Source organism: Sus scrofa, chromosome 9 (assembly GCF_000003025.6).
Source record: "Sus scrofa isolate TJ Tabasco breed Duroc chromosome 9, Sscrofa11.1, whole genome shotgun sequence".
NCBI classification, from domain to species: Eukaryota; Metazoa; Chordata; class Mammalia; order Artiodactyla; family Suidae; genus Sus; species Sus scrofa.
Window position 1 is genome coordinate 11,741,870 of NC_010451.4, and position 15,565 is coordinate 11,757,434.

At 40.2% G+C, this 15,565-nt stretch overlaps 1 protein-coding gene across 1 annotated transcript in view; it reads right to left on the bottom strand.

The window, feature by feature from the left end:
* Positions 1 to 15,565, bottom strand: part of LOC100511652 (glycerophosphodiester phosphodiesterase domain-containing protein 4) — an 89,899-nt gene that overhangs the window by 60,227 nt on the left and 14,107 nt on the right. Inside the window, 6 exon segments of the mRNA XM_021062557.1 lie at positions 6,537 to 6,594; positions 6,597 to 6,618; positions 7,372 to 7,517; positions 8,559 to 8,636; positions 9,755 to 9,848; positions 9,918 to 10,016. Of these exon segments, the coding sequence (XP_020918216.1) occupies positions 6,537 to 6,594; positions 6,597 to 6,618; positions 7,372 to 7,517; positions 8,559 to 8,636; positions 9,755 to 9,848; positions 9,918 to 10,016 (497 nt within the window).

Below are 15,565 nucleotides of genomic sequence, written 5' to 3' on the forward strand. Positions count from 1 at the left end.
ACGCATTAGGTTTTTAAAAATAGTGTATTATTTTGGGGGCTGGCTCTATGCTTGAAAACCAGTTTATTTATAACCCGTTATAAGTGCTATATCTGTTTGCAGGATTCAAAGTGATCTCCTAGCTTGTAAGCAAACTGAGGTCTTCTATCCCTTGCCTATTAAAAAAAGTAGAGTTAAATGAGTTAATGTGTCAAGAAACCAACTCTATTAAAGTTTTATCTAATTTTGGTTGTTAATAATGGTGATAAATAAAAGTCAAGGTAAACTTTTTTTTTCTTCTTTTTAAGGCCGCACCTGCAGCTCACAGAGGTTCTCAGGCTAGGGGTTTAATCGGAGCTGTAGCTGCCGGCCTACAGCACAGCCACAGCAATGCCAGATCCAAGCCGAGTCTGTGACCTACACCACAGCTCATGCAAGGCCGAATCCTTACCCACTGAGCAAGGCCAGGGATCAAACCTGCGTCCTCATGAATACTAGACAGAATTGTTTCCACTGAGCCACAGTGGGAACTCCTCAAGGTAAATGTTAAATATTAAGATTTCTGATTTATTGAGCTTGAATTATGCCACCATGCTTATGTAAAAATAAAAGTGGCACCATGATAAAACTGAGAATTTTCTCAATTGTGACAATTTTGATTTATTCCTTCCTGCGACCTCCTTCCCTGTTGTCTTGAACCACAGCAAAAGGATACTGCATCTCTTCTTACTGTGGTGCTGACGTTACTGAAGTTATGTAAAACACGTCCAGTCTCTGTTTCGTGGAAGGCAAGTCATGCTAGTGGACCAACAGGTCTAAGCAGGGAGAATTAAGATAACCATGTTTCATGTTTTGCACATGAATGCAGAATTTGTATAACCACATGACTTTATAGATGCGATCTCGAAAAAGAAGGAACTTCTGTATCTTTTTCTTGCAGTTAATGTAAGGACACTCTGAATCTCTAAGCTTCTGAAGTGTCAGAGGTAGAAATGGCCCAGTAGAGATACAGTAGTATTGTTTTATCCATCCAGCATGTGCTCCTCTTTATGTCCTCAAAGATGACATATTTGTTGAGCTCACTGATACTACAGCTAAAAAATCACTCATTAGCAAAAAGAGGTGTAATCTCAACAAATCAGAAATGTTTCTTATTATTTTACATTGAGTTGACTATTTGCCTCTAACACTTTTCTACATTCAAAACACAAGTCTCTTAAAGGGTTCTTCACAATTGCATTGTAGAAGAATTTAGTATGGCATAAGCACTTCTTTAAGATCTGACATTCAACTGCAGTAGTATCCATTTTGGTTAATTTTTTTATGAGCCCCATGATGAGTCTGAGAAACATCGAAAGAAATCAGATTATCAGGTTAACTTAAATGGTCACATGGATCTTGCTTAAGTTTTTGCTCTTTAATTCATATCTACCCAACTATATAAAGCAAATTTGGAGAAAAAAATACAGTAAATTTTATGCTATGTATTTTTTAACACAAAATAGAAACAAAGAAAACCACTGAGAAGATCAATGAAATGAAAAGCTGGTTCTTCGAAAACATCAACAAAATTTATAAACCCTTAGCCAGACTTACCAAGAAAAAAAGAGCAAGGACTCAAATCAATAAAATTAGAAATGAAAAAGGAGAATGACAGACATCACAGAAATACAAAGGATTGTAAGAGACTACTATATGCAACTATACGCCAATAAAATGGAAAACCTAGAAGAAATAGACAATCTTAGAAAAGCACAATCTTCCAAGACTAAACCAAGATGAAACAGCTAAGATAAAAAGACCAATCACAAGTACTGAAAATTGAAACTGGGATTTAAAAACTTCCAACAAACAAAAGTCCAGGACCAGATGGCTTCACAGGTGAATTCTATCAAACATTTAGAGAAGAACTAGCACCTATCCTTCGGAAACTATTCCAAAAAATCACAGAGGAAGGGACACTTCCAAATTCATTCTGTAGGTCACCATCACCCTGATACCAAAAGCAGACAAAGATAACAAAAAAAGAAAATTATAGGCCAATTTCACTGATGAACATAGATGCAAAAGCCTCAACAAAATACTTGCAAACCACATCCAACAATACGTTAAAAGAATTGTACGTCATGGTCAAGTGGGATTTATCCTAGGGATGCAAGGATTCTTCAATATCCACAAATCAAGCAGTCTGATACGCCACATTAACAAACTGAAGAATAAAAACCATATGATCCTCTCAATAGACGCAGAAAAAGCCTTCAACAAAATCCAACACCCATTTCTGATTAAAAAAAAAAAAAAAAAAACCCTTCAGAAAGTGGGCATAGAGAGAACCTACCTCAACATAATAAAGGCCATATGTGATAAACCCACAGCTAACACCATTCTCAATGGTGAAAAGCTGAAAGAATCCCCGCTGAGATCAGGAACAAGACAAGGATGTCGCTCTCGCCACTACTCTTCAACATAGTTTTGAAAGTCCTAGCCACGGCAATCAGACAAACAAAAGAAATCAAAGGAATCCAAATTGGAAAGGAAGAAATAAAACTATCACTGTTTGCAGATGACATGATACTATACCTAGAGAATCCTTAAGACTCTACTAGAAAACTATTAGAGCTCATCCATGAATTTGGCAAAGTCGCAGGATACAAAATTAATACACAGAAATCGACGGCATATCTATGCACTAACAATGAAAGAGCAGAAAAAGAAATTAGGGAAGCAATCCCATTTATACCATCACATCCAAAAGAATAAAAGACCTAGGAGTAAACCTACCTAAAGAGACAAAAGACCTGTACTCTGAAAACTATAAGACACTGATGAAAGAAATCAAAGATGACACAAACAGATGGAAAGACATACCATGCTCTTGGATGGGAAGAGTCAGTATTATCACAATGACTCTACTACCCAAGGCAATCTACAGATTCAATGCAATCCCTCTCAAAGTACCAAGGGCATTCTTCACAGAACTGCAACAAAATATGTTAAAGTTTGTTTGGAAGCACAAAAGACCCAGAAGAATAGCCAAAGACATCCTGAAAAAGAAAAATGGAGCTGGAGGAGTCAGGCTCCCTGACCTCAGGCTACACTACAGAACAACAGTCATCAAAACTGCATGGTACTGGCACAAAGACAGACATATAGATCAGTGGCTCAGGATAGAAAGCCCAGAATTCAACCCATGCACCTACAGCCAACTCATCTATGACAAAGGAGGCAAGGATATACAATGGAGAAAAGACAGCCTGTTCAATAAGGGGTGCTGAGAAAACTGGAGAGCCACATGGAAAAGAATGAAATTTGAACACTCTCTAACACCATACACAAAAATCAACTCCAAATGGATTAAAGACCTAGATGTAAGATCAGACACCATAAAACTCTTAGAGGAAAACATAGGCCAAACACGCTCTGACATAAATGACAGCAACACCTTCTCAGACCCACCTCTTAGAGTAACGACAGTAAAAACAAAATAAACAAACGGGACTTAATTAAACTTCAAAGTTTCTGCACAGCAAAGCAAACGAAATGACAACCCCCAGAATGGGAGAAAATATTTGCAAATGAATTGACTGACAAGGGATTAATCTCCAAAATTTATAAACACCTTCTGCAGCTCAATTAAAAAAAAAAAAAAATCAAAAAATGGGCAGAAGATCTAAGCAGACAATTCCCCAAAGAAGACTTATGGATGGCCAAAAAGCACATCACACGAAAAGGTGTTCAACATCACTCATGGTTAGAGAAATGCACATCAAAACCACTATAAGGTACCATCTTACACCGGCCAGAATGGCCATCATCCAAAAGTCTACAAACAAGAAGTGCTGGAGAGGGTGTGGAGAAAAAGGAACCCTAGTACACTGTTGGTGGGATTGTAGATTGGTGCAACCACCATGGAAAACAGTATGAAGATTCCTCAGAAAACTAAAATAGAACTACCATTTGACCCAGCAATCCACTCCTGGGCATCTATCCAGAGAAAACCATGACTCAAAAAGACACATGTACTCCAATGTTCACTGCAGCAGTATTTGCAATAGCCAAGACATGGAAACAACCTAAATGTTCATCGATAGAAGAGTGGATCAACAAGATGTAATACACAATGGAATATTACTCAGCCATATTACTCAGGAACAAAATGCTGGCATTTTTAGCAACATGGATGGACCTAGAAATTATCATGCTAAGTGAAGTCAGTCAGACAATGACACACCAACATCAAATGCTATCACTGACACGTGGAATCTGAAAAAAGGACACAATAAACTTCTTTTCAGAACAGATACTGACTCACAGACTTTGAAAAAATTATGGTTTCCAAAGGAGAGAGGTTGGATGGTGGGCGGATGCGCTGGGGGTGTGGGATGGAAATCCTATAAAACTGGATTGTGATGATCACTGTACAACTATAAATGTAATAAATTCACTGAGTAATAAAAAAAGATGTACAGAGTTTCATTTTGAGAAGATGAAAAAGTTCTTGAGATGGATGGTGATTAAAGTAGCTAAATTAGGGTAAGGTACTTAGTATCACTGAACTGTACATCTTAAAATGGTTAAAGTTATAAATTTTGTTAAGTATACTTCACTACAATAAAAAAAATCACTTTCTCTAGCAAACTTCTCTCAATTATTCTCCGCTCACTCTCTCGATAGTAGAACGGACATGGGTATTACCTCTTATTTCAGGGCAGAGACATAAGACAGAGATCTACCCACAGTCTCCAGGGCCACAGCCCCAGGCAGTGAGAGGAAGGAGAGTGGTTCTGCCCTGAGTAGAACTGACATGGCCAAAATGTTCCTATCAGGCTGGGCAACCACTCTGCCAGTCCTTTGGCTAAAAAAGATCAGATTTCTGCGGGGACTTTTTTGTCTGTGTGCAACTAACTATAGGTATTTCTGGGTTTCAAGTCTCTTCAGAGCTCACAACAGGATATGTGAGAAAAAAAGGCAAAAAGAAAACCACCAAAACAACATGGATCACTCCCTACTAGGTAGTTCCTTCAGTCTTAAGAACTCAGGCCACCTTCTTTTCTTAACTTTTCAGAGTCTTCTGACAGCTCTGTGAATTTTGTCCAGTTTTAAAATGTTTTTGGCTCCACCCATGGCATGTGGAAGTTCCCGGGCCAAGGATCAAACCTACACCACAGTAGCCATCACAGCCACTGTAGTGACAACGCAGGATCCTAAACTCACTGCACCACAAAGGAACACCTATGTTTTGTTCTGTTTTAATGTTTTAATGTTTTGTAATTCTTGGAGAGAATAGGATGGAACGTGCAAAAGTTCAGTAGCTTCTACTTTTGCACTCTCTGGGGTCCTGTGTTCGTCATTTAGCAGTTAAGCCTATTTTAGTACTTAGTAATTCTTACTATTACATTTTTCTGTTCTAGTTACTGCTGCGGTATTTGGGTCCTGACTGGACTATGACTCTAAGCAATCTCTGCTAATGATGAAGCCGAGGCTCTGAACATCAGCGTGGATGGTGGAGGCATGCGGAGGAGGTGGTCACTGGTAATGAAGACGTCAACACGCAAAGCAGCTGCGGTGTTGGAGGGTCATCTACACAGAGGTGAAGTCACAGAAGTAAGAGAAGAGAGGACGTCACGCTAAGAGCTCGCGGGCTCGGAACCAGGACCGTGTTAGGCCATGACCAACAGGCACAGGCACAAATGACCCCAGCAGCTCTGACAGAACATCAAGTTTCCACCCTGATCAAGCATCCTGCATGTTGTTGCTGGGTAATGTCAAGAACGCCAGTGTGGGGTCAGGAAGTCTAGCTCCAATCCCGGCTTTACCATGTGCATTCTAGCCTCCTGTCCTCGGCAACACCTTCCCCTTCTGCGACTCCAGGGTCAGACAACATTTCCTCCTTGAGAAAGAGGATGTTCAGTCCTCTTCTGTTTGCCTCACAGAATGGCTGAGAAAGGAGGAGTTCCTGCCACAGGCACTAATACACCCAGGGGACAGGTAACCTCCTCTGGCTGTTCAGGTACAGAGATTCTACAGAAAATCATGTTTTCAGAGTAGGAGATGGCCTCTTCCTCCTCCACTGAGGTTCCACTGCATTTGACTACTCTTCTCTGGGAGGCACTCACCGCAAATGGTCTTACACTGGGTTTGTTTGTAAACATGCCATGTCTCCTTCACTGCCTGGGAGCAGCTCTTAGGCAGGACTCGATCTCACTCATCTGCTCCTAACCCACACTCAGAAGAGGGATTTACAGCAGGTATACATAGGTGCCCAGGGAACACTAGTTCAATAGGTTGCTAAGGGAGGGCGTGGGAACAAGTGGTAAGCAGGTTTGCAATGCGGCCGGGACAAATTTGAATGGTGTGTGAGGCTCCACAGAGGGTATCTGATCATACAGGGGTCAGATGCATGGCTCGTAAAGGAGAAGTGGTTCGTGTGTGTGTGCAGATGCACGTGTGAACACCAGGAAACTCCCCAGGACTTGCCCTCCCTATAAATGGGGCCAGGCTGGAGTCTTCCTTGGTATTGGTCTGTTCTCCTCCCACCCTGGCCCCTGCTTTCCTACCTTATGTGTACATCACTCTCCAGCCCAAAGGCACCTTCTTCAACAGCTTTCTCAAAGACATCATGGTATTCTCAGGCCCCAGCTGTGGAAGAAAAGGACAGGAGGCCCTTAATCTCAGAGTCCGTTCTGCCGACATCCCTTTTAGGGTAGAGAGGGAGCCCAGTAACAAAGGACTTTAGCAAGCAGAGTCTGGTCCCTTGGCTCTTTTGTTTTTCCTTTCTGGCTGCACCCAAGGTATATGGAAGTTCTTGCGCCAGGGATCAAACCTGAACCCATACCTCTGCAGCAACCCGAGCTGCTGCAGTTGGATTCCTAACCCACGCACCACACTGGGAACTCCCCCTTGGCTTTTTTTAAAAAACCTACCTACATTCTCTACCCAATCCGATTAGGAGACTCTGGTCATCTGAGGCAATGTCACTGAACACACACACACAAAAAGAGAAATGGACTGGAGTTCCTTCTGTGGTGCAATGAGATTGGCAGCGTCTTGGGAACACTGGGATGCAGGTTCGATCTCTGTCCTGACACAGTGTGTTAAAGATCCAGTGTTGCTATGGCAGTGACTTGGCTTGCAACTATGGCTCAGATCTGACTCCTGGCCAGGAATTCCACATGCCGCAGGGTGGCCAAAAAGAGAGACACAGAGAGAGAAATGAACTGAGAATTAGGTGACCTGGGTTCACGTCCAACCTCTACAATTAATCCTTTATTCTTATCGTGACAAGCCAACCCCTTTATTCCTACAGGGCCTCCTACAGTCCGGACATGCCCTTCTCTCATCCATACACCTTGCACACCTGTACCCACCCACATCCATCATGCTCAGACGTACCATGGGTGCACCTCTATGTCCAAAGAAGCTCGGCTTAGGTCCCAATTCATCCTTCTCCTGAATGCAGGGAGAGTAAATCCCCAATGGAATCAAATAGAGAGACAAAAGGATAAGACAAAAGGGCAATCCAATAGCCACTTGTAGAGCTGAAAAAGTTGTAAGGAGGGGGAAGTAAGAAAAAAAGGCAAACAGGAATGGAGAACCATCACAAAGAACTAATTATCCCAAAGCAACAGTCAGTAAGTACTCAGTCCGTAGGTTCACCAGACTCTGAACTCACGGATTTATTCACTGTTTGTCGCATCCTTATGTACTCTCAGTGATTTTAAAGCACAAGCATATCCATATATAAACATTATCATTAAAGCAATATTACTACAAATTTACAAAGCAATGAATTGTATAGAAGATGGGAAGGAAAGGAAGAAGAAGCAATGTTAAGGAAATCTCAGAAGGAAGAGTTTGGCTGCTTCTGAGAAAGCCCTGAAGCCCTTAAAGATCAGCCTAAAATGCCCCCATACTTCAGGCAGTGAGGTATAGTGGAAGGGACACTAGTTGACAGAAATCTGATTTCAAAGGCAGACTTCATCACTTTCTAACTGTGTGACTAAAGACACGCTGCATAACCTCTCTGGGTCTTCATTTCCTTCATTTTTAAAAATGGAGCTATCTTGCCACCAACATCTGCCTCATAGAGTTGATATGACTGACAGTGTTGACTCATCATAGGTCCTCAATAAAGAGTAAGCATTTCTTTCTCCCTCCACCTCTCTCCCCCTTCCTCCCTCTCTTTCCCTCTCTCTCTCATAGACACACACACACACCCGAACAATATACCTATTATCACTGGCATTTCCACAACACTATTTTAGACCTCTGAAGATTTTACCTATTTGTGTGTGTGTGTGTCTTTTTAGGGGCGCACCTGAAGCACATGGAGGTTCCCAGGCTAAGAGTCAATCTGGAGCTTCAGGTGCCAGCCACAGCCACAGCCACAGCAACTGGGGATACAAGCCAAGTCTGCGACCTATACCACAGATCATGCACTGAGCAAGGCCAGGGATCACACCTGCGTCCTCATGGATACACGCCAGGCTGGCCACCACTGAGCCACCACCGGAACTCCCATCTGTACATTTTTAAGTTACCACTTACATCACTTTCAAATCTAGATCTCCAGCTCTAACCTCTCAACTTTGTGAGCACAGCACATCTCTTCTTTCTTTTTCTTTCATAAAATGTCATCTGGTGTCTTCGGATTCTAGCTAAGATTCAGGAAATGAAAAAAGAGTTTGTTGCTGTTCCCTTTAAGTTCTTTTTTAAAAATTTATCTATCTATTAATTTACTTTTGGTCTTTTAGGGTCACAGCCGTGGCATATGGAGGTTCCCAGGCTAAGGGTCTAATCAGAGCTGTAGCTGCCAGCCTACATCAGCGCCACAGCAATGCCATTTCCAAGCTGCATCTGCGATCTACAGCACAGCTCATGGCATCGCTGGATCCTTAACCCAGTGAGTGAGGCCAGGGATTGAACCCACATCCTTATGGATACTAGTCAGGTTCATTACCACTGAGCCACAATGGGAACTCCTCCTTTAAGTTCTTACCCTCCCTCCAGAAACATTTCTAAAATTCACCCTCTACCTATACATACACATGTGTACAAACATAAAATATCAACACTACGAATCAAGTCTTTTTCTTGCCTGCATCCTCACACAAGTCAGGAAGCAAGCAGTACTGAAAGAGAGAAATGTATGAAGAAGAAGGTCCTACTGGTCACTTAGTAACAGTGCTGAGAAGTAACTACACTCTCAAAACAGTTTGGTGTACAGCTCTGATTCTTGTTTGTTTGCGTGGTAACAGGGCAAAGACTGGAGAGAAAACCAGTGGCAGAGACAGACATTTCTGCTTCTGCTGCAAGTCCCCAAACATGACAGGGACTCACAGGGCCCTACTTTGAAGTACCAAGATGTAACCATGGATATTCACACCTAGTTCTAAGTTTAAAATAGTAATATTGGAGTACAAAGTTAAAGAACTGTATCTTGTACTGTCACTGGTCAAATAAAATTAAATTTGAATCTGCCCTAACTCCTAATCCCAATCCATTCCCAGACAGTCAATGTGTTAACAAAAGAAAAATTCCTTATTTTTCTAGAGGAGAGTCTCTCTTTAGAAGAAGGCCAGTTTGATCAAGGGAATGCCATGACAGGCCACACAGAGTTGTGAGTTTGGCCACAAGGAGCATGCCTAAGTAATATGCTAAACAAATTTCAAAGAGGTATAGTGCTGACTATCTACCAAGCTTGTTGTGCTGAGCGAGTGCTAAAGCTAAAGCCAGAGCTGAAAGGATCAGGCAAGGTTCCACCCACGTGACATACCTTCTCCTTCCAAATGGATCACGTAGAAGGCCACAGGCCACGAAAGCAGAACCATCATAGATATGCTGCCCAGGTGCATGTAGGGAGCGAAGATCTGGGGGGAAGCCAAAAGTCAGGCTGAGCATATCTGGACAGACAGGCTAGAACAAAGGATGATGCTTACCTGCAGTGACAGCCCAACAGTGAGCCACCTGTCTTTCCAGTAAGTGAATAAAATCCAGAAAAAAAACGAGCATGTCAGAAGCACTAGCAGAATCAGGATCTGGAGAAAGAAAAAGAATCTCCTGACTTCTAAGCACTAATCTTGGATGAGAACCATTCTTGGGAAACATATGTGTGTTCCTACACTGTCAGGGGTCTCATTTTGTCATTATTTTAATCTAACCATCCTGCAAATACCCAATATTAGACGGATCTAACAATTTATCTTCTTTGGTCCCAAGTCTTTGTTGTGCATCTTGGCTGAAAAACAAAATTACTCAGTTGTGCGTGGTCTGATGCCGTTACTAATTTATCATCTCCATCTCAGCAGGGCCCTCAATATTGCGGGGCATGTGTCACTCAGTTTCAACAATGGCCTTTATAAATACTCACTACTTTTTTATGTGACTCAATAGAGTCACAAGTAAATAATATTTTGTAACTGTCTTTTCAGTGAATGTTTTCCCCAACAGACTAAGCTTCATAAGGTCAAGGACAATTATTTGTTTATAATTATATCTTCACTGTCTGCAGAATGCCTGATACATAGCAAACACCCAATAAATATTTGTTGAACAGAGGAAAAAAATTCTACTGGACAGAGCAATATTTACTTTATAGAGAAAGAACACTGAGATCAAGAAGACACAACTCTAACTTCTTCTCTTTCAAATGTAGTTTTTCTAAATTGTGTTGCCCTCTAGAGAATGCCCAGTTCCCTCTCTTCCATAATATCTCCATATCCATGAAAGCAATTGAATCCATAATTAAACCTTCTCACAAAATAATTCCAGGCCTTGCTGCCTTCAATGGTTAATTTTCCAAACATCTAAGGAAGAAACATTTCCACTTTCACAAACTCTTTCACAATATAAACTACCCTATACCCGCTGGGTGAGCAACTCACAAACTAGAAAATAACTATATCGCATAGGCTCTCCCACAGAAGTGAGTTCTGAACCCCACATCAGGTCCCCAGCCTGGGGGTCTGACATTGAGAGGAGCAGTCCCCGGAGCATTTGGCACTGAAGGCCAGTACGGCTTGAGCACAGGAGCTACACAAGATTGGGGGAAAGAAACTCCAGTCTTGTAGGGTGCCCACATAGTTTCATGTAGACTGGGTCCCAGGGCAAAGCAGAGACTCCAAAACAATCTGAGTCAGACCTACCTTGCGAGACCTGGAGGGTCTCCTGGGAAAGTAGGGAGAAGCTGTGGCTCACAGTGAGACAAGACACTGGAGGTGGAAGTCCCGGGAATAATGACTCTGACGAAGGCCACCATTTTGGAAAAACCTGACCCCACCCATCAGGCCAGGGAAGCCCCAGGCCAAACAGCAAACAGGCTGCCTAAAGACCCCCCAGAAACACAGCCACCTCTAATCACACTCAGAGACAGAGTCCTATCCACTAGAGGGTTAAGACTCAGTTCCACCCTCAGCGGGCAAACACCAGTCTCTCCCATCAGGAACTGGCCACAAGTCCAGGTATCAACTTCACCCACAAGGTGGAAGTCACCAGAAGCAAGAGAGGCTACAACCTAGTAGCCTGCAAAAAGGAGACCACATAGAAAGCTAAAGAAAATAAAATGGCAGATACTAATGCAACATTGTAAATCGACTATGCTTCAATTAAAAAAATTTTTTTCACATGTGAGGTGTATTTTGAGCAAAATATATGGAAACACTGCTTCAAAGAATGGAGTCTTCTGGGTTATACAGCATCCTTATCTTACATCCCACCAATTATACAACTTGAGTCAGCCATTTCTCCCACCCAACAAGTCTATAATTTTCAAGTTTATTTATAATAAGTAACCAGATAATCATAAATCACTATATCCTGCTAGAAATTTTCATAGATAAGGATTATCCATTATCTTTCAGCTAATAAATATCTTTAGTATGTTTACCAGAAGGCTGTTATGAGCTTTATAAAGAGATTTGATTGAGGTCAGCCATTCCTCTCTAAACACCCCTAAGTAGGAGACTGGGTTATAGGCCTGGTGCTCACCATTTGCTTCCAGGTTTATTCTTTATATACTAAAACTGAAACTCAAAGCCCTACAGAATCTGTTGCCAATAGAAGCAATCTCTCCTCCTAAATCCAGTAAGCCTAATCCTTCCTGGTTTTAAGCCTCAGCTAAGGTGGTCACCTTCCAAAGGGACGGCCATTCTTCTCATACCTCATCTGCATCACTTCCCATTGCCTACAGACTCATAACCAGAATCAGATTCCAGAAAGCCTTAGGGGATGGTTGTGTTAAGCCTATTGACCAAAGTCTGTAGAATATATGTGTGGGAATGAATCCTATGGTTGTTAGATAAGGTGAAATTTTAGATCAAGCTATATTTATTCATATATGTGCACTTACCCCTGATTCTGAATTCAATATACCAGAATCCAGGTATAAAGCATCTTAAAGTGGTTCTAATTGCATGCTTCATTTTCTGAAACCTTGGCTCAATAGCAAAAACATATGCCAGGGAAAAGACAGTCTCTTTAATAACTGGTGCTGGGAAAAGTGAATAGCTACATGTAAAAGAATGCAATTAGAACTTTTTTTCACATCATTTATAAAAATAAGCTCAAAACGAATTAAAGACATAAATCTAAGACAAGAAATCATAAAACTACTAGAAGAAAACATAGACAATACACTCTCTGACATAAGTCTTAGCAATATTTTTTGAATTTGTCTCCCAGGCAAGGGAAACAAAAGCAAAAACAAATAAGGACCTAAGCAAACTTAAAAGCTTTTGTATAGCAAAGGAACCAGCAACAAAATGAAAAGACAACCTACTGAATGAGAGAAGATATTTGGAAATCACATGCCTTATAAGAGGTTATTATCCAAAATACATAAAAAGTTCATACAACACAATATCAAAAAAAAAACAACCTAATTTAAAAATGGAACCAAGCTTTTCCAACTCCCCCCACTCTACTTGGATTATAAAAATGTGGCCCACCTAATCCTTGAGGCAGAGCTTTGTGCCTGCCTGCTTGTATCTCTCACAAGCATCCTATCTTAATAAATCTATTTTTTGCCTATCACTGTCTCTCACTGAATTCCTTCTGTGCTAAAGCACCAAGAACCTGACCTTCAGTAAGTCCAGACACGAGGACTTAATGATTTTCCTGTTGGTGAGCAGTGGGAGTTTTGAGTAGCTCTCAACCAAAGGAATATATCCCCCAAAGTATCACAAATGTGACTAATTATGTACACAGATATTCACCCTGTCTTTAATTTTAATAGTGAAAATCCTCAGGAACCTAATGTCAGATAATAGGGCAATGACTAAATAAAAGTAACCATTACAATAAAGTCATTAAAATTACACATACATAATAGAACTAGAATATAAAATCCTAAAATTTATATGGAAGCATAAAAGACCCAGAATTGCCAAATAATCCTAAGGAAAAAAGACAAAGTAGGAGGCATAACCCTCCCAGACTTCAGATAATACCACAAAGCTACAGTTATCAAAACATGCATGATATTGGCTCAAAAATAGACATACGGATCAACAGAACAGAATAAAGAGGCAGGAAATACACCCACACGTTTAAAGTCAATTAATCTTCAACAAAGGAGGCAGGAATATACAATGGGAAAACAGTCTCTTCAGCAAGTGGTGTTGGGAAAACTGGACAGTCATTATGTAAATCAATGAAGTCAGAACACTCTCTCATGCCATACACAAAAATAAACTCAAAATGGCTTAAAGACTTAAATATAAGACATGATACCATAAAGCTCCTGGGAGAGAACATAGGCAAAATATCCTCTGACATAAATCACACCAATTTTCTCCTAGGTCAGTCTACCAAGGCAATAGAAACAAAAGTAAAAAATAAACAATTGGGACCTAATCCAACTTAAAAGCTTTGCACAGCAAAGGAAACCAAATGAAAAGACAACTTATGCACTCAGAGAAAATATATGTGAATGATGTCACTTACAAGGACTTAATTTCCAAAATATACAAACAGTTCATAACTCAGTAACAACTCAGTTCAAAAATGGGCAGGAGATCTAAACAGACATTCCTCCAAAGGACTCATACAGATGGCTAACAGGCACATGAAATTATTCTCAACATCACTAATTATTAGAGAAATACAAATCAAAACTATAATAGGTACCACCTCTACCAGTCAGAATGGCCATCATTAAAAAGTCTACAAGTAACAAATGCTGGAGAGGGTGTGGAGAAAAGGGAACACTTCTATACTCTTGGTGGGAATGTAAATTGGTGGAGCCACTATGAAAAACCTATGGAGATTACTCAAAAAATTAAAAAGAGTTGCCATATGATCCAAAAATCCCACTCCTGCACATATTTCCACACTATAATTTGAAAAGATACATGTACCCCTGTGTTCATAGCAGCCTATTCACAATAGCCAAGACACGGAAACAATCTAAATATCCACTGACAGATAGATGGATAAAGAAGATGTAGTATATACCCACAATGGAATGCTACTCAGCCATAAAAAAGAATGAAATAATGCTATTTGCACCAACATGGATGGACCTTGATATTATCATGGTAAGTGAAGTAAGTCAGAAAAATAAAGACAAATACCATTATTATATCACTTATATGCGGTGTTTAAAATATGACACAAATGTGAAAAAAGGACAGAATGAACTTCTTTGCAGAACAGACACTGACTCACAGACTTTGAAAAACATGGTTTCCAAAGGAGAAAGTTGGGGGGTGGGGGGATACGCTGGGGTTGTGGGATGAAAATCCTATAAAATTGGATTGTGATGATCATTGTACAACTATAAATGTAATAAATTCATTGAGTAATAAAAAATTTTTTCAAATATGACACAAATGAACTTATTAACTAAACAGAAACAGACTCATGGATGTAGAGAACAGACTTGTGGTTGCCAACGGGAAGGGGAGCAAGGGAGGGATGGAAGGGAAATTTGGGATTAGCAGATGCAAACTATTAGGCTTAGACTGGATAAACAACAAGGTCCTAGTGTATATATAGCACAGGGAACTATATTCAATATCCTGTGATAATCCATAATGGAAAAGAATATGAAAAATAAATAATACATATATAAAACTGAGTCACTCTGCTGTACAGCAGAAAGGAACACAATATTGTAAACCAGCTATACTTAAATAATTTTTTAAAATTACATATACATAAGCACAAACTATTGTGTATAAAATAAAGTATAAGAGGATATACACAGGGAATATAGCCAACATTCTGTAATAACTATAAACTGAGTATAATCTTTAAAAAGTGAAAATCACCTATAACTTATATACTATTATGCATCAATACTATATTTCAATAAAAAGTACATATAAAAAATTTTTTAAATAAAAAAATTAAAATGGGCCCAAGACCTGAATAGACATTTTTCTGAAGAAGACACACGGATGGCCAAGAGGCATATGAAAAGATGCTCAATATCATTAATCATCAGGAAAATGCAAATCAAAACCACAATGAGATATCACCTCACAACTGTCAGAATGGAAATTGTGAAAAATACAACAAATAATAAATGTTGGTGAGGATGTGGAGAAAAAAGAACCCTAGAACACACTGATGTGAATAAAATCAG